The sequence below is a fragment of the Marmota monax genome, unplaced genomic scaffold (genome assembly GCF_021218885.2).
Source record: "Marmota monax isolate L192 unplaced genomic scaffold, Marmota_monax_Labrador192_F-V1.1 WCK01_AAM20220418_F8-fsc00053, whole genome shotgun sequence".
Lineage (NCBI taxonomy): Eukaryota > Metazoa > Chordata > Mammalia > Rodentia > Sciuridae > Marmota > Marmota monax.
In genome coordinates this window covers 12,926,235-12,948,932 of record NW_026693153.1, presented here as the reverse complement: position 1 = coordinate 12,948,932, position 22,698 = coordinate 12,926,235, and the positions used below count along the sequence as shown (strand labels likewise).

General features: G+C 39.4%; 1 protein-coding gene across 4 annotated transcripts in view; it reads left to right on the top strand.

Annotated features, from left to right (window-relative positions):
• Nsun3 (NOP2/Sun RNA methyltransferase 3) overlaps positions 1 to 22,698 on the top strand; it is a 70,988-nt gene that overhangs the window by 5,763 nt on the left and 42,527 nt on the right. For 3 of the 4 annotated variants that reach the window (XM_046455375.2, XM_046455372.2, XM_058582916.1), the window contains 2 exons: positions 3,524 to 3,867; positions 22,338 to 22,492. In XM_046455375.2, the coding sequence (XP_046311331.1) occupies positions 3,600 to 3,867; positions 22,338 to 22,492 (423 nt within the window). In that variant the 5' untranslated portion in view covers positions 3,524 to 3,599. Of the gene's footprint in view, positions 1 to 2,786; positions 2,887 to 3,523; positions 3,868 to 22,337; positions 22,493 to 22,698 lie in introns of all 4 variants that reach the window. The other variant, XM_058582917.1, reaches the window with a different exon arrangement.

Here is a 22,698-nt window from a genome sequence, read left to right as displayed (position 1 = left end):
ATTTTTAGCCCCTTTTAAATTCAGAAGTTAAAACAATTCATTGCTGGATGTTTCACACTTAGGACAGATCCAGACCTGTGACTTAATAATCCCATGTTTTTTCTTCTACCATTTGTGCTACGATGAAGGGTTTGGGGTCTCATCCTTGGAAATGTATGCATTTCAGTTATATGGGGGACTCGTTATAGCCAGTATTTTTAGACTTTTGTCATCTTCACTGGAAATACAAATCCTCACCCATAATTTCCTTTCTGAGGTACTATGGATAACAAAAGTGCCATAAATTTCCCTTGTATGAGAAATAAGGAAGAAACCTCACCAAATAAAAATAGCGTCATCAATTCATTATTAGAATTTCTTTTTTTTAAAATATTTTTTTAGCTATACATGGACACAATAGCTTTATTTTGTTTATTTGTTTTTAATGTGGTGCTAGGATCAAACCTAGTGCCTCACATGTGCAAGGCAAGCGCTCTGCCACTGAGTCACCACCCCAGCCCTCATTATTAGAATTTCTGTAGAATAAAAATTAAATATACTTTGATGCATTTCCATAAATTAATTTATTTTCTGACCACACATTTAAAATGATCTGGAGCACCCTCTAGTGGATAATAATAGCACTGAAATGAGGAATTTCTATTTTTTAACAATGGAAATTTAAATTTTTTTCTGAAATCTATAGGGTTATGCCAATTGTTCTTAGCCATTTCTAGATAAAATTCTTGTTCTCATTTTAAATTAGAAAGTTTGAGTGGAGAATAAAAGAAAAGTATAATGTCACAGAAAAGTTAAATGAAAAATCATACTATCAAATACTAAGCATTGTCCAAATATACAATTTTCAAGATTTTAACCTAACAGATTTAATTTTTTAAATGTTTGACTTTTGTTAAAATAAAAATTATGCTTCATGTGTAGATAGAGCACATACTTCACATCCATGAGGCCCTATGTAAAATTCCCAACACCAGTAATAACAAAAGCAATTAGTTGAGTGGTCCATGTATAAAATTCTAATTCTGTAAATTGACTCAGGGGTTAGGCACTGGACATTTAGTCAGGGAGACAGAGAAAATAATGTTGTGGTCCCCATATAAACCAGCTGGGGAAGTAGTTAATCAGGCAGTGTGACTTGGGCTAAAAGGCCTTAGTATAATTTCATTGTCTTTCTCAAAGATCAGTAACTCTTGTGCCATAGTTTTACTTATAATATTTGTCTTTTAGTTATCTTTACTTAACATTTTCTTTTGTTCCTTAGAAATTCAAACATAAGCTAATTTTATATCATCATCAGTAAACAGATGTGCCTAGCATATCATTGATGCACACTGTGTATTTAGAAAATTAATGTTTGTTAGCAAGAAGAAAATACTGACTTACCACATTGGAGGTAAAACTAGCAGTGAAGCCTGATCCAGACTTTTGCAAGGGTCTGCAGGAATGAGCAAGTTGTAGCAGACAGCTTCCAAATTGCCAGTTTCCATGTGTATCCTTTCAGAAAATTGCTCACCTCCCCTCTTTACTTAAGCAGGTATTCTCCTTTGTCAGCTTGCCTTTCTACAATTCTCCTTTCCTCATTTTCACAAAGAAAAACACACTTTCACCATTCTGACTTTTATATTGCATTTCTCCAGGACACCAAACCTCCATGATGGGACTGGGGATGTTGCTCAATGGTAGTATGTTTGCCTACCATGTGCAAGATCTTGGGTTCCATCTCCAGCATCACAAAAAATAAACAACAAAAGACACCTCCATGTCATGTTTTTAGAAAGTTAGTGGCAAATTTTTCGACAAATCAGGTAGTTTCAAAGTTTTGCTTTCAACAAAAGTAAAGGAGTCCCAGTTCAGTTGTCAGCTAATGATTCATATAAAATATTTTTGATGATGGATCACTAAGTGATTTGGGGATATAACTCAGGAAGAATTCAAAGTGGGAGACATTGCTATAGCAAAATATTTAATTCTCATGTACTTATATAAGTGAAGGTTTTTCTCAACTCTTATAAGAATACAAAATAAGAATAAAATTAATATTGAACTCTGACTTATCCTAGCAAGAAGTAATATTCGTCTATAGGTATATGAAAACAAAAGCTCATTTCATTATAGTTCCTATTAATTTTTACTTCTTATGTTTAATAAGTATCAAAATTATAAGTTATTTTTGGCCGATTTTATACTAATAATATTTTTGACAGCTGAATCCCAAAGTTATTTGAATACCACAGAGAAATTTAATATATATGTGTCTGTGTGTTCCAAAAAAGTATGATAAGATGATTTAAGACAAAAAAAAATGTTTTCATGCATAAAAATATATTAGGATAAAGTTACATGGAGAAGTAGAATGTAAATAAAAGGAAAAATAAGAATATAAAACTTGTGCCTGTTAAAGAAGAGTTAGTGTATGAATTTTAAATGAACACAACCTGTATAACTTACTCAGTTTTCCCAAATGTGGGCTATGAAGGGATTAAAAATAAGAAATACAAGAAATAAAGAAAAGACTCAATTATAAGTAGATAGCGGGACTCAGTGGGCAAGTCAGTTATGGTAGGTTCTGACCTCTAACAATGATTGAGAGCCTCTGTGCTTTATTTTATAGGCAAGAACATCAAAGGGATTTATTGTGAGAAAAAACTTCAAGGTAAACAAGTATAGCTGTGGGGAAAATAGCCTAATTGGAGGCTTATCAACTTGCTCAGTATTTCTTCCTCCTCCCCGCATTTAGTGCTTCAAGGCTATTTATTCACACTGATATCTTTTCCACCTCCAAACAGCTGCATTTGAACCTGGGGCTGTTTGAACCAATAAATTAATTCCATGGAACATAGACTCCTCTTTGAGCATGGTGTCAGCAGGTTACTGAGCTATCAGTCTGTGAGTGAATTTTAAATCATCTTTGGATCTGAATCTTCTGAGCCACTCATCACCTCATTAACTCCATTCCTGTAGAGTTCACTGTAATTAGCTTTTCACATCTTTTATCCTAATCATATAAAACTTTAATACTAATTTCTTCAAACATATTTTTATGATGGTACCTTTCCCTTCAATATTAACAGTCTTGTTTTAAATTTTGTCTCTAAGTGAAACACTTTCTTGTGCACGTAGTGATAGTCAAAAATCTATTTTGACTAAAGGCAAATTAGAATTTTGACTATCATTGCCTGTAAAGGCAGGCCATATTTTTTGGCAAGTTATTCTGTAGGGAAAGTTAAAACTATACTTCCCTTGTGTAGAACTTAAGGGGGGGGGGGGCACAGAAAACTCAGTATTGTATTTTAATGGTCAAAATTAATTTAAAAAAAAAAGCTACAGTAAAAATAAAAACTTTAAATAAAGATAGGTTCATAACATGAGCTGATGGAATCATATCAGGTCTTTATGAGGCAAAAGGAAAAGTCAGACTGATCCTGTCTCTGAAAATCAGAGATAAGTATAAACTTAGAACAATGGTCACCCCATTGATAATATAAAATGGTATTAATGTGTTTCTTTTGTTTTCTGTTTCTAGGGATGTATTGATATCTCCATCATTGTGGCAATATGCTGTCCTCCTCAACCGATTCAATTATCCTTTTGAACTGGAAATGGATTTATATTTGAAGGGCTATCACCAACTCTTTCAAGGATCTTTACCCTACTGTCCTAAATCACTAAAGTGTTACCTCAGCAGAACTACAGACCGTTTGCCTTCAGAAAGACACCAGTTTGGTAACCTGAAAAAATACTATCTCCTGAATGCTGCTTCTCTTCTCCCAGTACTAGCTCTGGAATTACGGAATGGGGAGAAGGCTCTAGATCTATGTGCTGCTCCTGGAGGCAAATCATTAGCACTGCTACAATGTGCTTGGCCAGGTAGTGTGCTTTTATTTCCTCGATTAACAATTGTTTCATATCTGTATGTTAAAAATTCTTTGAAAGTATATGGGAAGAAATGTAAGATTGAGTTTGCAAACTTAAGAAACTTGAAAAGCACTGTGGACAAGACTGGAAACATTAGCTGAATGATGCAGTGTAAATAACACTTTTTCCAGCTTCCTAACCCTAACAGATAATTGGAAACAAAATTTTAACATTTTTTGAACACAAATCTACCAGATATGAATATGAGTGCTATTAGCCAGTGACACAGGCTTTTTAAAATTTTGTTGTTTACTTTTTCTTTTTTTGTGTGTGTGCTAAGTAGGTGCTCTACTACTGTACTTGAAAATCTTGTATTAAAATCACTTCATACATTTCTGCAACAAAACATGTACATTTAAAATTATTTTACTGTACCTGTCCAACAGAAATATAATATTTTTTTTTAGTCAGCTTTTTTACTGCTATGACCAAAAGATCTGACAAGAACACTTTTAGAGAGGGAAAAGTTTATTTGGTGCACACAGTTTCAGAGGTCTCAGTTCATGGACTTCCAATTTTATTGCTCTGTGACCAAGATGAGGCAGAATATCAAGGTAAAAGGATGTAAAGGAGAAAAACAGTTTAGGGCATAATAATCCAGAAGCAGAGAGAGCTCCACTCACCAGGAACCAAATATATACCCTGAAGGCATACCCCCAGTGGTCTACATCCTCTAGCCATACCCTACATGTATATAGTCACCACCCAGTTAAATCCTCCCAAGTGGATTCATGCACTGATTAAAGGTTCTCATAACTACTCATTTCACATCTGAATTTTCTTCTATTTATACAAGAGTTTAGGGGGAATACCACATATCCAAACCATAACAATTATGGAATACATATTAAAATATTTGAATAGTCATCAGGAAAATATAGAAACAGGTGAAATTAATTGAATGTTATTCAAAGTTGTATATCAACATATGATCAAAATAAAAATGTTTACTGAGGCATTTTGCATTCTTATTTTTTACAAGTCTTTGAAATTGGTTATTTTACAGAGAGCACATTTCTGTTTGAACTAACTACATTTCAAGTGCTCATAGCCACATGTGGCAAGTATGGGCCAAATCAATAAGTTCTTTTGAAATGACTTCATCATTACTATTATTACTAGTGCAAAAGTGATACACAGTTTATAAATACTGATCAGCAAGTCCACATTTATTATCTTCTTCTTCCTTTTTTTTTTTTTCTTTTTTTTCCTTTTGTGATGCTGGGGATTGAACCCAGAGCCTCACACATGCTAGGCAAACTCTCTACCACTGAGCCAGATCTCCATCAGTTAATATTTTCTTAATGAAATAGATGATACTTTAAAAAAAATGAATTCAGATTCCCTGGATAAATATTACTTATTGCTGGATAAGATAGAGTTCAGCATCAGTTCTGTTTGAGTTTTATTTGAAGATTTTATTTTTATACATGTAAATATTGTAGTTCACACAGAAATGGTGGGAATGTATTATAGTGTTTTCATTGGTACTTTAAATTCCTGAATTATGGTCCCAAATCACATACAGGTCTCTCATTAAGCATTATTTTGATGATATATTGAATGAGCACTGTTTAAATCCATTTTTCATTTTGTAAAAGGTGACGTATTGAAGCCAGTTTGATTGTATATACACACACACATACATATATATAATATATATGTATACTATATATAAGTATATTTTATATATATATATTTTTCATTCATATTTTCTGGAGGTATCTAAACCCTAGTGCAATTTGCTTTATGATTCTGGATGATTGGGAACCTTACTTTTTCATTTGTAAAATTGGTGAATTGCCATGTGAAAGGAGAGTCCCCACTGGAGGATTTTTTTTCTCCTTTAGGAAGTTGATCTGAAAACTGATTCTTTGGAAATTATTCTAGTCTCCTTATCCCTTAGAAAACTGGCATGTATACCCCAGGGCATGCATATTCCAATTTGAAGACTGCAGTGTATTTTTTCCTTTGAGATCACTCCCTGTTAAAATATATTTTAAAAAATTTTGTGAGAAATAAGGATCCAGCTGTACTTGGCATTGGTTCAAATCTATCTTGTCACAGCAGAAGTGATATCTCTGGAAGTGGGTCCAAGGGTTTCTCAGAGATATGGAGGAACTTGACTCAGGGCCAGAAGGATCCTTGTCTTATGTGTTGGAGAAGAACTGCAGCACATGCCAGTCAATATAGACAGATATTTATTTAGGAAAGCAAAGAATACACATTTAAGAGAGAAATCAGGCCATCTTTGAAAGTGAGAAGTATACTTTCGGGTTCCCAACTCTCCACTTAAAAGAAAATTGGTGAGGTGTGGTTATGGGGAAGTCTGTAAGGATAGTATCTTTTTAGTTATCTTAAGGTGGTTTGTAGTAATTTGGTCATTCTCAGAATTGTTAGACTGACATGACCTTCATTATCTGATCAATGGATAACACTGTAAAGCCTCCTAAATTTCAGGTTCCTCAAAATGCATCTCTCTCTCTCTCTCTCTCTCTCTCTTTTTCTCTGCCTTAACTATTTATTGGTCATTAGTTAACAACGCACAAGGTAGATTTAAGACTTCCTAGAAATGTGGCGGTGACAGACCTGGAAAAGCATATGAAAATTTAAGATTATATTTACTTATACTTTCTTTATGTTTGCTTTCTACCTTTTTTTAAAATTCTTTTATCTCATATTAGCTGTATATTTAACAGAAAATACTGTGTGTTTTAGAGTTCTGGTTAAAGTTCTGTTACTGAAACTTGCTATATTTTAGTGTAAGAAATCACAATAGACAAGATTGTTTTATACATTACCTTATTTTTATGATTTGGAACAAAATTTTATGGAATTGTTACTGGTGGTATTCTGGGGAATCCAGGAGATTACATTTTGATTTTAGACTACTATGTTCTTATGAGAAGATTTTAAGCAAGACATGAAATGTATTACAACAGCAAATTTTATTAGGAAAGAAAGGAAAAAACCCTCAAGGGAAAGGGTGAGTCATCTCAAAGAGGAGAGCAAGATTGCTCTCCCTTTATTCCCTAGTCTACTTGGGGTCTTAGGGAAATTTCTAGAGAGTTCCACCCAGGTGCCACCTCTTAACTTTTGATTGACAGATTGCATCAGATTATTGAGTCCTTTGCCGGGTTTCAGTTCTCGCAACTAAAAGGCTCAGGGGTCACTCCAGATAAACTGGGCTAACTGGGCTGCATGAAATAACCACACAAGAGACACAAATATCTTTTTCTTTGGGGTCGCTGTGACGGCTCCTCTGACCTTAAGGGTCTACAGAAAGAGAGAGAGCGAGAGCACATGCTGACCCCTTTTATCTAGGAGAAGTTATTTAAATGAGGCAAGTGGTCAGGTTTCAGGGGACTGAGTATCTTCATGATGTTCACTGTCAGCACGTTGACTGACATCTGAGTAGGCCACACCCAAGGGCACAGTAAGAGAATGGGACACACACAAGGCACTTCCATGGAAGATTCTATCCTAAACAGGGCAAAGGTTTATATTACAAAGGAACAGGTGAGCGTAGCTTCATCCATGGCGCTGTAGCAAGACACCCATGCACGAGACACCGACCCTCGCACCCAAGAAGGGTGAGAAAAGTTCTGCCACATTTCTTTTTTTTTTTTTTTAATTTTTTTATTGTGGGTGGTTCAAAACATTACAAATTTCTTGACGTATCATATTCCACACTTTGATTCAAGTGGGTTATGAACTCCCACCTTCACCCCATACACAGATTGCAGAATCACATCAGTTACACATCCATTGATTTACATATTGCCATACTAGTGTCTGTTGTGCTCCGCTGCCTTTCCCATCCTCCACCCTCCCCCCTCCCCACCTCTCCCCTCCCCTCCCGTCCTCTCTCTCTACCCCCTCCACTGTATAACCCTGAGGGTCTCCTTCCATTTCCATGCAATTTCCCTTCTCTCTCCCTTTCCCTCCCACCTCTCATCCCTGTTAAATGTTAATCTTCTTCTCCTGCTCTTCGTCCCTACTCTGATCTTAGTTACTCTCCTTATATCAAAGAAGACATTTGGCATTTGTTTTTTAGGGATTGGCTAGCTTCACTTAGCATAATCTGCTCTAATGCCATCCATTTCCCTGTAAATTCTATGATTTTGTCATTTTTTAATGCAGAGTAATACTCCATTGTGTATAAATGCCACATTTTTTTTATCCATTCGTCTACTGAAGGGCATCTAGATTGGTTCCACAGTCTTGCTATTGTGAACTGTGCTGCTATGAACATCGATGTAGCAGTGTCCCTGTAGCATGCTCTTTTTAGGTCTTTAGGGAATAGACCAAGAAGGGGAATAGCTGGGTCAAATGGTGGCTCCATTCCCAGCTTTCCAAGAAATCTCCATACTGCTTTCCAAATTGGCTGCACCAATCTGCAGTCCCACCAGCAATGTACAAGTGTACTCTTTTCCCCACATCCTCGCCAGCACTTGTTGTTGTTTGACTTCATAATGGCTGCCAATCTAACTGGAGTGAGATGGTATCTTAGGGTGGTTTTGATTTGCATTTCTCTGACTGCTAGAGATGGTGAGCATTTTTTCATGTACTTGTTGATTGATTGTATGTCCTCCTCTGAGAAGTGTCTGTTCAGGTCCTTGGCCCATTTGTTGATTGGGTTCTTTGTTCTCTTATTGTCTAATTTTTTGAGTTCTTTGTATACTCTGGATATTAGGGCTCTATCTGAAGTGTGAGGAGTAAAGATTTGTTCCCAGGGTGTAGGCTCCCTATTTACCTCTCTTATTGTTTCTTTTACTGAGAAAAAACCTTTTAGTTTGAGTAAGTCCCATTTGTTGATTCTAGTTATTAACTTTTGTGCTATGGGTGTCCTATTGAGGAATTTGGAGCCCGACCCCACAGTATGTAGATCGTAGCCAACTTTTTCTTCTATCAGACGCTGTGTCTCTGATTTGATATCAAGCTCCTTGATCCATTTTGAATTAACTTTTGTGCATGGCGAGAGAAAGGGATTCAGTTTCATTTTGTTGCATATGGATTTCCAGTTTTCCCAGCACCATTTGTTGAAGATGCTATCCTTCCTCCATTGCATGCTTTTAGCCCCTTTATCAAATATAAGATAGTTGTAGTTTTGTGGATTGGTTTCTGTGTCCTCTATTCTGTACCATTGGTCCACCCGCCTGTTTTGGTACCAGTACCATGCTGTTTTTGTTACTATTGCTCTGTAGTATAGTTTGAAGTCTGGTATCGCTATACCGCCTGATTCACACTTCCTGCTTAGCATTGTTTTTGCTACTCTGGGTCTTTTATTTTTCCATATGAATTTCATGATTGCTTTCTCTATTTCTACAAGAAATGCCGTTGGGATTTTGATTGGCATTGCATTAAACCTATAGAGAACTTTTGGTAATATCGCCATTTTGATGATGTTAGTTCTGCCTATCCATGGACAGGGTATATTTTTCCATCTTCTAAGATCTTCTTCTATTTCTCTCTTTAGGGTTCTGTAGTTTTCATTGTAGAAGTCTTTTACCTCTTTTGTTAGGTTGATTCCCAAGTATTTTATTTTTTTTGAAGATATTTTGAATGGAGTGGTTGTCCTCATTTCCATTTCAGAGGATTTGTCGCTGATATACAGGAATGCCTTTGATTTATGCGTGTTGATTTTATATCCTGCCACTTTGCTGAATTCATTTATTAGCTCTAATAGTTTCTTTGTAGAGCCTTTTGGGTCTGCTAGGTATAGAATCATATCATCTGCAAATAGTGATAATTTAAGTTCTTCTTTTCCTATTTTTATGCCTTTAATTTCTTTCGTCTGTCTAATTGCTCTGGCCAGTGTTTCGAGAACTATGTTGAACAGAAGTGGAGAGAGAGGGCATCCCTGTCTTGTTCCAGATTTTAGAGGGAATGCCTTCAATTTTTCTCCATTCAGAATGATGCTAGCCTGAGGCTTAGCATAGATTGCTTTTACAATATTGAGGTATGTTCCTGTTATCCCTAGTTTTTCTAGAGTTTTGAACATAAAGGGATGCTGTACTTTGTCGAATGCTTTTTCCGCATCTATCGAGATGATCATATGGTTCTTATTTTTAAGTCTATTGATGTGGTGAATAACATTTATTGATTTCCGTATATTGAACCAGCCTTGCATCCCAGGGATGAATCCTACTTGATCATGGTGTACAATTTTTTTGATATGTTTTTGTATCCGATTCGCCAGAATTTTGTTGAGGATTTTTGCATCTAGGTTCATTAGAGATATTGGTCTGTAGTTTTCTTTCTTTGAAGTGTCTTTGTCTGGTTTAGGTATCAGGGTGATGTTGGCCTCATAGAATGAATTTGGAAGTTCTCCCTCTTTTTCTATTTCCTGAAGTAGCTTGAAAAGTATTGGTATTAGTTCTTCTTTAAAGGTTTTGTAAAATTCTGCTGTATACCCATCCGGTCCTGGGCTTTTCTTAGTTGGTAATCTTTTGATGGTTTCTTCTATTTCCTCAATTGATATTGGTCTGTTTAGGTTGTCTATATCCTCCTGACTCAATCTGGGCAGATCATATGACTTAAGAAATTTATCTATGCCTTCACTATCTTCTAATTTATTGGAGTATAAGGATTCAAAATAGTTTTTGATTATCTTCTGTATTTCTGAAGTGTCTGTTGTGATATTGCCTTTTTCATCCCGTATGCTAGTAATTTGAGTTCTCTCGCTTCTTCTCTTCGCTAGCATGGCTAAGGGTCTGTCGATTTTGTTTATTTTTTCAAAGAACCAACTTTTAGTTTTGTCAATTTTTTCAATTGTTTCTTTTGTTTCGATTTCATTAATTTCAGCTCTGATTTTCATTATTTCTTGCCTTCTACTTCTTTTGCTGTTGTTTTGCTCTTCTTTTTCTAGGATTTTGAGATGAAGTATGAGATCATTTATTTGTTGTTTTTTTTCTTTTTTTAAGGATTGAACTCCAAGCAATGAATTTTCCTCTTAGAACTGCTTTCAATGTGTCCCATAGATTCCGATATGTTGTGTCTGTGTTTTCATTAACCTCCAAGAATTTTTTAATTTCCTCCTTGATGTCTTCTATAACCCATTGATCATTCACTAACCTATTGTTCATTCTCCAAGTGATGTATGCTTTTTCCTTCCTTCTTTTATCGTTGATTTTCAGTTTCATTCCATTATGATCAGATAAGATGCATGGTATTATCTCTACTCCTTTATATTGTCTAAGAGTTGCCCTGTGACATAATATATGATCTATTTTTGAGAAGGATCCATGTGCTGCTGAGAAAAAAGTGTAACTGCTTGATGTTGGGTGGTATACTCTATATATGTCAATTAGGTCTAGGTTATTAATAGTGTTATTGAGTTCTATAGTTTCCTTATTCAACTTTTGTTTGGAAGATCTGTCCAGTGGTGAGAGAGGTGTGTTGAAGTCTCCCATGATTATGGTATGGTGGTCTATTAGACTCTTGAACTTGAGAAGAGTTTGTTTGACGAACATAGCTGCACCATTGTTTGGGGCATAAATATTTTTGATTGTTATGTCTTGTTGGTGTATGGTTCCCTTAAGCAGTATGTAGTGTCCCTCTTTATCCCTTTTGATTAACTTTGGCTTGAAATCTATTTTATTTGATATGAGTATGGACACTCCTGCTTGTTTGCGAAGTCCATATGAGTGATATGATTTTTCCCAACCTTTCACCTTCAGCCTATGTATGTCTTTTCCTATCAAATTCGTCTTCTGTAGGCAGCATATTGTTGGGTCCTGTTTTGTGATCCATTCTACTAGCCTGTGTCTCTTAATTGGTGAGTTTAAGCCATTAACATTTAGGGTTATTATTGAGATATGGGTTGTTCTTCCAGCCATATTTGTTTATTTCTGTTACTAAACATGGTTTCTTTTCCTCTTTGATTATTTTCCCCCCCTTTACTGTCCTACCTCCCACTGTTGGTTTTCATTGTTATTTTCCGTTTCCTCTTCCTGTAATGTTTTGCCGAGGATGTTTTGAAGAGATGGTTTTCTGGCTGCGAATTCTTTAAACTTTTGTTTATCGTGGAAGGTTTTAATTTCATCTTCCATCCTGAAGCTTAATTTCGCTGGATGCACAATTCTTGGTTGGAACCCATTTTCTTTCAGTGTTTGAAATATGTTATTCCAGGATCTTCTAGGTTTCAGAGTCTGTGTTGAAAGATCAGCTGTTATCCTGATTGGCGTACCCCTAAATGTAATCTGCTTCCTTTCTCTTGTAGCTTTTAAAATTCTCTCCTTATTCTCTATGTTGGGCATCTTCATTATAATGTGTCTAGGTGTGGATCTCTTATGATTTTGCACATTCGGCGTCCTGTAGGCTTCTAGGATTTGGGATTCTGTCTCATTCTTCAAGTCTGGGAAGTTTTCTCGTATTATTTCATTGAATAGACTGCTCATTCCTTTGGTTTGGAGCTCTGTACCTTCCTGTATCCCAATGACTCTTTAAGTTTGGTCTCTTAATGTTATCCCATATTTCTTGGATGTTCTGCTTATGGTTTCTTAACAGTCTTGCTGAGCTGTCTATGTTCTTTTCCAGTTGAAATACTTTGTCTTCATTGTCTGATGTTCTATCTTCTAAGTGTTCTACTCTGCTGGTAGTATTCTCCATTGAGTTTTTAAGTTGGTTTATTGCTTCCTGCATTTCTAGGATTTCTGTTTGTTTGTTTTTTATAACCTCTATCTCCCTGTATAGTTGATCCTTTGCTTCCTGGATTTGTTTGCGTAATTCATTGTCGAAGTGATCTTTCATTGTCTGATTTTGCTGTTTAATGTCTTCCTTGATACTCCAGATCATCTGAAGCATGTATATCCTGAATTCTTTATCTGACATTCCATCTGCTGCAGCTGTTACCTCTTCTAAAGTTGCGTTGACCTGCATTGCTTGTGGTCCTTTCTTTCCTTGTCTTTTCATACTGCTTGCGTATCTTTCCTGCAGGCGCGGGCGGCGGCTCTGCTCTCTCCTTATTCCAATTGGGGTGTCGTGGCTACCACGCCGGCAGGTCACTGGGCCTGTTCTGGGCGCTGGTGGCGGCTCTGTTCTGCCCCTACTCCAATTGGGGTGACGAGTGTACCATGCCGGCAGGCCACCGGGCCTGATCCGCCGGTCGGTTGCAGGTTTGCCTACCCTGCAGTCGTGGGCAGCAGCTCTACTCTGCCCCTACTCCAAATGGGGTGACGTGTCTGTCGTACCGGCAGGCCACTGGGCCTGTCCCGCTGGTCGGTCGCAGATCTGCCCACCTTTCGGGCACGGGTGGTGGCTCTGCTCTGCCCCTACTCCAATTGGGGTGTCGTGACTACCCCGCCTGCAGGTCGCTGGGCCTGTTCCTGGCACGGGCGGCGACTCTGCTCTGCCCCTACTCCAATTAGGGTGGTGTGTGTACCACGCCAGCAGGCTCCTGGGCCTGATCCGCCGATCTGTCGCAGGTCTGCCTACCTTGGAGGCGCGGGCGGCGGATCTGCCCTGCCCCTCCTACCACGCCTGCGGACCCCTGGGCCTGATCTGCAGGTTGGTCACAGGTCTGCTCACCCTGCGGGCACGGGTGGCGGTTCCGCTCCGTCCCCATTCCAATTGGGGTCACGTGGCCACCACACCGGCAGGGCCTGATCCGGGCGTGGGAGAAGGATCTGCTCTGCCCCTACTCCAGTTGGGGTGACGTGTGTACCACACTGGCAGGCCACTGGGCCTGACCCGCCAGGCTGTCACAGGTCTGTTTACCTTGCAAGCGCGGGCGGCGGCTCTGCCCTGCCCCTCCTACCACGCCCATGTACCACTGGGTCGCGGGTCTGCCCACCTTGCGGGTGCGGGTGGCGGCTCCGCTCCGCCCCCTCTCCAATTGGGGTCACGCGGCCACCATGCTGGCGAGCCGCTGGGCCTGCTCCGGGTGCTGGCGGCGGCCCGGCTCCTCCCCTCTGGCTCGACGAAAAATTGAGGAGACTCGGGTGTCTGTGCCTCACCCCCCCTACCAGGAGACCAACTGTTTCTGTCGCCGCTGGTATTGATGAAGTTCTCTCCTCCGCCGCTTTCTGATGACATCAGATCTCTGCCATGTTGGTATCCTATGCGAATGGCAGCATTTCGTTCCCCTTGCCGGGCAACCAAAGCAAGGGGTGAGTCCTGACCTGCCCTCAGCAGGACCCGGACCGAGAAGCAGTTTCCGCGGGCTCCTAGCCCTGGGCCAGGGCAGTTCCGGGAGCCGGAACTCGGCCGCCCCGCGCTCGGTGTTCGCTCCGATAAGATCAGGTTCTAAGAAGCACCCAGGCACTGAACCCTAGCAATCTGTCTGCAAGCCGCAGGCGAATGGCAGCCTGAAATTACCTGTTCTATGGCTGAATGAGCTGCGGTCAGTCGAAAACTGGGATGGTGACGTCAGCTTTCCAACATGGTGGCTGCTGGCCTCCTCTGTGGTCTGACCGGTGTGGAGAACCGAGATGGACCGCTTCCTTCCCCCGTCTCGAACCCAGAATTCAACCCTGAGTACGGTGCTTGCACGGCTGGCAGAAACTGCAGCGCTGTATCCCTGCGTCGCTATCTCCTCGTTTCCCAGCGCGCGCTGCAGACTCTAGCCGCGGGGCGATTTGCTGAATAAGCAGTGTTACCCTCCATGCGACAAACCTCTCGCGTTTGAGTCCCCGTAGCCGATCCTTGTGCGATGGAAATCCTTCCTCCAGGTTCTGGAGCACCCCACTATTGCTGGAAATTCCTAACAAGATAGCCTTTAGCCGTCCTGACTTGTCATACTCCCACACAGTGAAGCAGCACACGGGGGCAATGCACTCCCCTCGCCGCCATCTTCCCAGTTCTGCCACATTTCTGCAACTGAGCACCTCAGCACCCAGCCAGGGAGTGTAACTCAGTCATGTGTAATGTTGGCTTCCCACAGTCCTTACTGCACATGATTTTACCCACAGGTCCCCAAGAGAAACCCAGGGGGATGGGTAATTTTACTATTATAATGAAATTAAAATACCATGTTAAAGATCTAAAGGCAGCTCTTAATCACTTTGACCAAGTGTTATTGGAACTTGTTTGTACAGATTTTATGGTTGTTGGGCTTTGTTTTTAAGTATCTTATCTTCCTAAGTCTTGGAATCTTTGTTCTATGTAAAGATCACAATAGTTCACTTTCAAGGTAAATTGTGTTTTTCTTATGGAAAGAATCTTTGGATGATCATTCCTCTACCCAGAGAGAAAAGCAATGAGGATAAGGGTTGTTTGCAGGTAAGGTAACATATCCTACTGACTTAATCCAGAGCAGGGCCAGAATGACCTTAAGTGAATTGCTTTATAAAAGAAAGCATAGGCTTAGTCTATGGAATTGTCCCCTTAACTTCAAGTTTCTACTACTCATGTCCTTCTGCTACCTATAAGAATCACATATTATATGGAGTATTTGTATTTACTTCCATTCTATGTTCTTTGGCAATATTTTTATATTGACTGTTATAAGGTTATCCTTATGAATTCTGAATACAGAATTTTTAATATTATAAAAGAGGGAAGAGAAACTTGAAATTTGGAAACCATTTTGAAGAGAGAGTATTTTAATTTTGAATTTTCCTCATTAGTAGGATATAAATATTTTACATATTTGTGGTAGTGAAGTTGATTTGATTAGGAACCCAAAGGCAAACTGGTATATTCTAGGAGTTTGAAGTGGGGAAGAATCTTCCTGTTTTTATACCAAGTGAACTGTAGGCAGTGTTCCAAGTAAAGAAGCTTTTCATGTAAGTTCACTAATGATAGTGGTTCACTAAAAAGTACAGATGTCTTCATGCTGATGCTTAAAGCCCAAATTAGGTTAACCACAGTGCTGGAATTTGGAATGCAGAAGCAATGCTAATCAAAGCTTTCATATGCAAAACTTTAAATGTTGGCTGTACTAGGTGTGCAGTTTATACACCAAAGTTTTTTAGATTAGTACTGGTCATTATTCTTGAAAAAGAGGCTTACAACTTTGAACAATTAAAAAGCTCATATTTTACTCCAGTTGAAAAAAAGAGTCCACTTTTCTGTTGGGTCAGCTGCTCCAACCTGTTAGTACAGTGATGAACTGACGATTGTTTTGTTTTGTGATCCCAGCCTCTGTAGTGCCTTGCTTTTTTAATAGAAAAGAGGTAACCAGCTATGATTCTAAACAGGAAAGCATTAACATATGAACTATCTTTGGTGGAATAGGATGGTCAGCTTTCTTGCTGAGGGCTGTGTCCTTCCTGGAGTGAAATTCTCCTCACTGTCAGTGATATCTGACCTCTGGTTAGCCTTTCCTAGTAGAAAAAATCAGAAGGACTCCTTTCTTTGTTGAATTTCTTTTGCTGTCCTTCCTGCTCCTTCATATCTCTAGTTTTTTTTTTTTTTTTGCACATTCTACTGGTACCACTTTGCACTTCTTCCTCTGCTAACTCCTTTTCTTCAAGTTTTACCTCAGGAATCAACTTCCCCAAAAAGCCTTCTTTGTGTTCCCTTTATTAGGTGTATCCTCTTTGGAGTAGTAATAAAAAGAATGACCATTTTAGTCATTGTGCCATGAACTATGTTATTCACATTTCATAAATCTATGCTTTTCAAATATGCTTTGATAAGCAAACAACTTATATCTCTGTATAAACATCTTCTAAAGTCTTAGGGCTTAGAACAACAATGTGACTGTGTCCGATATACTATCTCACAATTCTACAATGCTGTGAGTTGGTGATTATGAGCCCTATTTTATAGATGAAACAGAGACAAAAGTTAACTGTTAATTGTCTAAGGTAATTGGCAAAGCCCAGGTCTGAATCGAAGGTTTCACCATTGTGGTATTGACTATTTCAGGGTTTCCCAGTGACATTCCACTGCTGACTGTAATTAAGTGTAGGAAGGGGTTCTTATTTATCTTTATGTCTGCAGCAACTAACTCTGTACCTAGTTCGTAATAAGTACTTGGTAAATCAGAACCTTAAAGTGGTTGTACTCTCAAAAGTATTCTAATCTAATATCAAGAAGTTAATAAATGTAATGTTGCCATTTGTTCTTTTATGAATTTATACTATTGTTTCCATGTACAGAGAAAGTTATCACTAGCCTTTTTAGCACTTTTAATATTCCAGTTTTTACACTGAGAGGAAAATGGGAATCAGTCATAATTACTAGAGCATAATTGACAGAACTAGAAATAAGGCAGGATTTTTTTTTCTCTTAAGTTAGATATACAAAAATAAATGAATGAAGCTACCCATTTCACTTCCTTTGTGTGATCCAAAGGCTGCCATGTACAGAAACTAAAGCCTCAGTAGTGTTTTCAGGAATTTTTTACTTTCCTTCCTGGTTAAATGAAATTTTGACATAAATTGAAATTGTCTCAATGTAATTAATATATATTAATATATATACATGTGGAAACATGCCACTTGACACTTTATGTTTTTAGAAATTCAACCAACCTAAGACCATTTAAAATAAAATATACATTTAAGCAAAATAATAATGTAGCATTAAGCTATATTTCAGCTGGGAACTATTTTAAAATGCTGAATTGAGAATCTTAACTAAAGCTAAAGTTATTACTTATGTTCTGGTTTTTTACTTGTGATTAAAATATTTTTTACTATAATTCCATGTTTCAAAAATTAGGTCAGTTATATATCGTGTGCATGTACTATGTGTAAAGCATTGGATGGTAGATGGAAAGGTAAGGGATGTAGCAATGATTAGGGCTTCTGTTTCCCTTGGTATGACAGACTAGCAACCCTAATCAGCCCTCCCTCAGAAAGCAACTTTATAAGTATAGAATACATCAACTATGTATTTTGAAATAACCTGTTTCCTAGCCTACTGATTATTTTTCTTCTGTTCTGCTAGTGATACCTTCCATCACAGGATTTCTGTTTAATTTCTTTAAAATTCAATTTGTTAAGATTCTTTATTACAGCACTGAATGATTTTATTGTTTTATTGAAGTTCATTGAATTCTAAGAGTTCACAGATACTGATTAATATATGGTCAGTCTCTGGTGCTTTATTTTATCAGAAAATGAGATCATGATTCTCTGAAAGTTCTTGACATTTGTTAGCATATAATGAAGTCTCTGTGTTAGAGGATTAGGTGTTTATTCTAGTTTTCATAATCTGGCTTTCTTTGGGCCTGCCCCCCTAAAAATTAAAAGCAGTCTGCTTATTTTCTCTAAGCCTGTGGACCTTTCTGCAGTTTCATCACTAGATGGCATTCTAAGTCCAGGTTTGCTAGAAATATACTGTTGTTATTTCAAGGCTAGAGGGGTCCCCAAGCCTACTTTTGCCCCACATCTACAGTAGGTATTTGGCTAAATGAACTGGAAGAGTGACTAAATAGGAAAGTCTGCAAGCCTCCATCTGGGACTGGAGTAGACCCAGATGCTTCATCTAGTCACAAGCCTGAGATCAGATACTGCAGGATTCTTCTGGGTTCTGGCATCATCACAGAAGGACTGGCTCTAGGATCTTATGCAACAACTTGAATGCCTGCCTCTCTCTTCTTGCCCAAAGTGGACAGTTGCTCTTTGTGTTATACTGTCAGGGAGGAATGGAGTGGGAAGTCCCATGGCATCAACACTGAAACACTGAGTCATACTCTGAGCCCACCAAGACCAGTACAGCACAGGTACCTACACTAGTATAGTCTGTCTGCCCAGACTTTACCCCCAGCCATGGATAATGCTGACTGAAATAGAAGTATCATAAACTATTGTTATGCTCAAATTCGGGACCCCCAAAAGATCACCAGAGACCAAGATTGATGTAAGCAACAAAGAGGTGTTTATTGCTAGCTAGCTCGGTCCTCTTCGCGCACACAGCAACTGGTGATGCTGAGAGACCCCGAGCCCAAGGTTTGCAGCAGTTTTATATGCTCTTTGGAGAAGGCAGGGACCCCCACATACATCATAGCATCTCTTAGCAAATCATCACACACCGCGGGAAAATCAAATAACAACTCTAAAACATGATTAGCACATTTACTGGCAGCAACATGTTGGGTAGGGGTGATTGGTTACTACAAGAGGGGGATTCATTTGAACTGATTAGTTTAAGCCAAAAGGGGTGTTCGTGCTGAGCTACATGGTTTCCCAACACCATAAACTACTGGGAGGGTCATCTGGCATCCCAGGTATTTCCCTGTCTCATGCTGATTGGTGGCTGCTAGGGGGTTGCTATGGGTCCCCACCTAGCCTGACTGAGTCAGGGACACCTGGCACAGGAGATCTCTCCTGTATTTGTAGATAAACAACTTAGCATGGTGGGAATGTGCCTAGGAGTGCTCTGTGGGTCTTTTCAAGGACAAAGGTCATGTCCCTTCCTTGGAGAGGCTTTGCTTTGAGGTAGAGGCTGGTTTTTCATTATGGTACCAGGACAGGTACAGATACTCCATTCTAAGGCACTGCTTGAGAACAGGGACCATTAGAATCTACCCAGTGTTAGGCATCATCGACCTGGCACTGAATTCCAAGGCAGTCCTGTGCTCACTTTCCTGTTTTACTCACCAATGGAATGAGTGTTGCTCCTTGCTGTGCTGCCCAAGTTTGGGGGAAGGGTGGTAAAGATAATTTCCTTACTTGCCCAGGCTGTGCTAAGCTGTTCACACCTAAGTCTCGCAGCTGTAAAGACCAGTACTGACTCAAGGATGTACACCAGACCTATACAGAATTTGGCAGTGATGCATGCTGAAATACAAGTCTGTCCTACCAGAGTATAGGTCTTTACTTGATGTCAGGCAGGTATAGAAGCTTCATCTACAAGTTGTAGACTGAGAACATGGACTTCGGGCTCCATCATGGTAGTCTTGGCTCTGGGCTCCAGTGCAAGTCTAAGCTCACTTTCCTGCCCAGTTCCCTAGTTGGCAGAGTATTGCTTCTCACTCTGCTGCCTCATGTTGGCAGAAAAATAGTGGAGGCAATCAGCTACCTTGCTAAGGAATATCTAGAGGCTTAGTCTGTAAGTACTGCCTGTGGACAGGAACTATGGGACTCTATGAGGCACTGGATTTCAGTATAGTGGTCCTGGTTTCAAGTCTAAGGTCTTGCTTAATTCCTTCTCACTCCCCCAAGTGGGCAGTGTCTCTTTCTATGCCATACTGCTTGGTGTTGTGGGAGTGGTGACATGAGTTATTCTTTCCTGACTTCTTATTTGCAATTTTTATTCTTATTTTTATACTAAAACCAGACATTGTATTCTCTCACCTGCCTTCCTTAGTTCTTGTGAGGTAGTTTGATCTGTGGATAGCTGTAGTGTCTCAGAGAGGAGAGGATCAATGAGCATCTTAGCCACCATCTTGTTCTCAATGTCTATTGTACTTAATCATAACAGCCACTCTATAAGATACCTAGATAATCCCCATTCTCAAAGAAACCGAAACTCTTAAAGAGCTAAGTAACTTCCCTAAAATTTCCCAACTCAAAATAACTTGTCTTCCTCGTTATAGAGTCTATAACGTTTTTCCCACATACTATATTATTTTCCTGCATTTAAAATTAATAGCTTGTACCATGGATGAATGCCGCAGTCTGGCTGGGCACAAATCACGAGCCAATAAAGCAGGAACAAACTTTATTTCTGAACTCCACCAGCACACTCCACACACGCTCCCCGGGAACTTTCCCGAAAGCCATGCGGCTCCTCCAGGAACCACCAACCGGAACTCCCTCTTCCGGTACTTCCCCAACCAATGCAAACTCTCCAGGAATCCCCACGAGAACTCTAAAGTAGCGCGAGAACTCCAAAGTAGCACGAGAACTCCGAAGTAGCGGGCTCAGGCGGATAGTAATGGCTCGCCTCTCAACCAATACTGTTGGCAGAATGCCAGGGGCCATTACGACTCAGCTGTGGCTCTCAGCATCTCTCCCTTTCTGTTTAATTAAACAACAAGCAATGTGGCTTAGGAACCGTGTCTGTTAGGTTGTCCAATACTACATATGGTCCTTTTCCTAACAACATATCTAGATTTCTTTGAGGGTAACCGGCTGTTGCATTTCGCCTAGCTGTCTCCGTGCAAAATTTCTCATTGGTAACCTTCCATAACAAATATTGCCCTCCTTTTAGCACAGCTTTACACATGCTAGCCCAGTCTGCTGGCGTCATGTCCAAGTTGGTAATGGATTCAACCATGCTTACAGTGAAGGGTGCTTGAGGACCATAGGTTGTTACAGCCTCCTTTAACTGCTTCACTGTTTTGAAATCTAAAGCACGGTGAATTCGCTGCCCTCCTGTCTGCTCAAGTACAGGGCATGCTAATCTTTGAGGTCCTGTCTCAGGCTCCCATCTATCAACTACAGGGGTTGAGGGCCACTCAGCTGTCTCCATAGGTGGAGCTGTTGGTTGAATTATGCCCTCTGGTGATAGAACAGAGTTAGTAGCAGCCTCCTGTTGTAGCTTCCCCCCTGATAGCTGTTTCTCCTTTAAGCTTTCTTCCTTTAAATTTTCTTCCTCTGTCTGACTAGCTCGAGAGACCTTCTCTTTTGCTTGATCTAACATGTTTTCTACCATAGTCTGGACCTCTAACAATTTGCTTAACACTCTTTCAGTTTGTTTTTTACTAATTTCTAATCTACTATAAAGATAACGCAACCCAACAAGATAACACAAAACAAAACCGAAACAGAATGAAACAAAAACGGAACAAAAAATCAAGAACATATTGTTTTTTGAAATGGTCACCCATTCTCTCACCTTCCCTCAGGGGCGAGCAATTTCACTTACCTTTGAGCTTCAGGCGTTCCCCGCACGGGCCGCCAAATGCCGCAGTCTGGCTGGGCGCAAATCATGAGCCACTGAAACAGGAACAAACTTTATTTCTGAACTCCACCAGCACACTCCACACACGCTCCCCGGGAACTCTCCCGAACGCCACGCGGCTCCTCCAGGAACCACCAACTGGAACTCCCTCTTCGGGCACTTCCCCAACCAATGCGAACTCTCCAGGAATCCCCACGAAAACTCCAAAGTAGCGGGCCCAGGCGAATAGTAATGGCTCGCCTCTCAACCGATACTGTTGACAAAATGCCAGGGGCCATTCCGACTCAGCTGTAGCTCTCAGCAGATGAATACATATCTATCCAATATAAAAATATGTTGTTTGTTCTTGACAGTTAGTGCTTTGCTGTAAGAACGGTGTCTGAGGTATTGTTATATAGCTCATCTTTAGGAATTCATAATTCTCTAGATTTTCACCCTACCCCAAAATTAGACTTGATTGAATAAATATTAGAACTTCTGAAAGGGTATATAGGTATGACTATTATAGTGTACATGTATGTATTTCTGTTTTTAAAGTATAAGATAATTATAATTTTTACCTCTGAGCCCAGTTTCTATATAATTATGATAAAGTTATTGTTCTGAAATTTATTTACTGAAAAGAATTTAACAATTACATTGTCTTCATGTGAAACTTTTTAATCTTTTATATTTAGGGTATCTTCATTGTAATGAATACGATAGACTGAGACTGAGGTGGCTGAGGCAGACATTAGAATCTTTCATCCCACAACCTTTGATAAATGTAATTAAAGTGTCTGAATCAGATGGCAGAGAAATAGGAGATGCTCAGCCTGAAACATTTGACAAGGTACTTTTATTACATTATGACAAACTGATAGACTCCCAATACCAAAATTTAGTTGCTTTGTTATTGTGATTTTCCTTCTGTTCCCAGATATAGCCCAGTACATTTTCTCAGCACTCTGGGAAATTTTGATAAAGTGAACATGGGTGCACTTTTAATTTGATGGTCAACAAAGTTCACAGGAAACAGAAACATTGGGTTTGGGGATT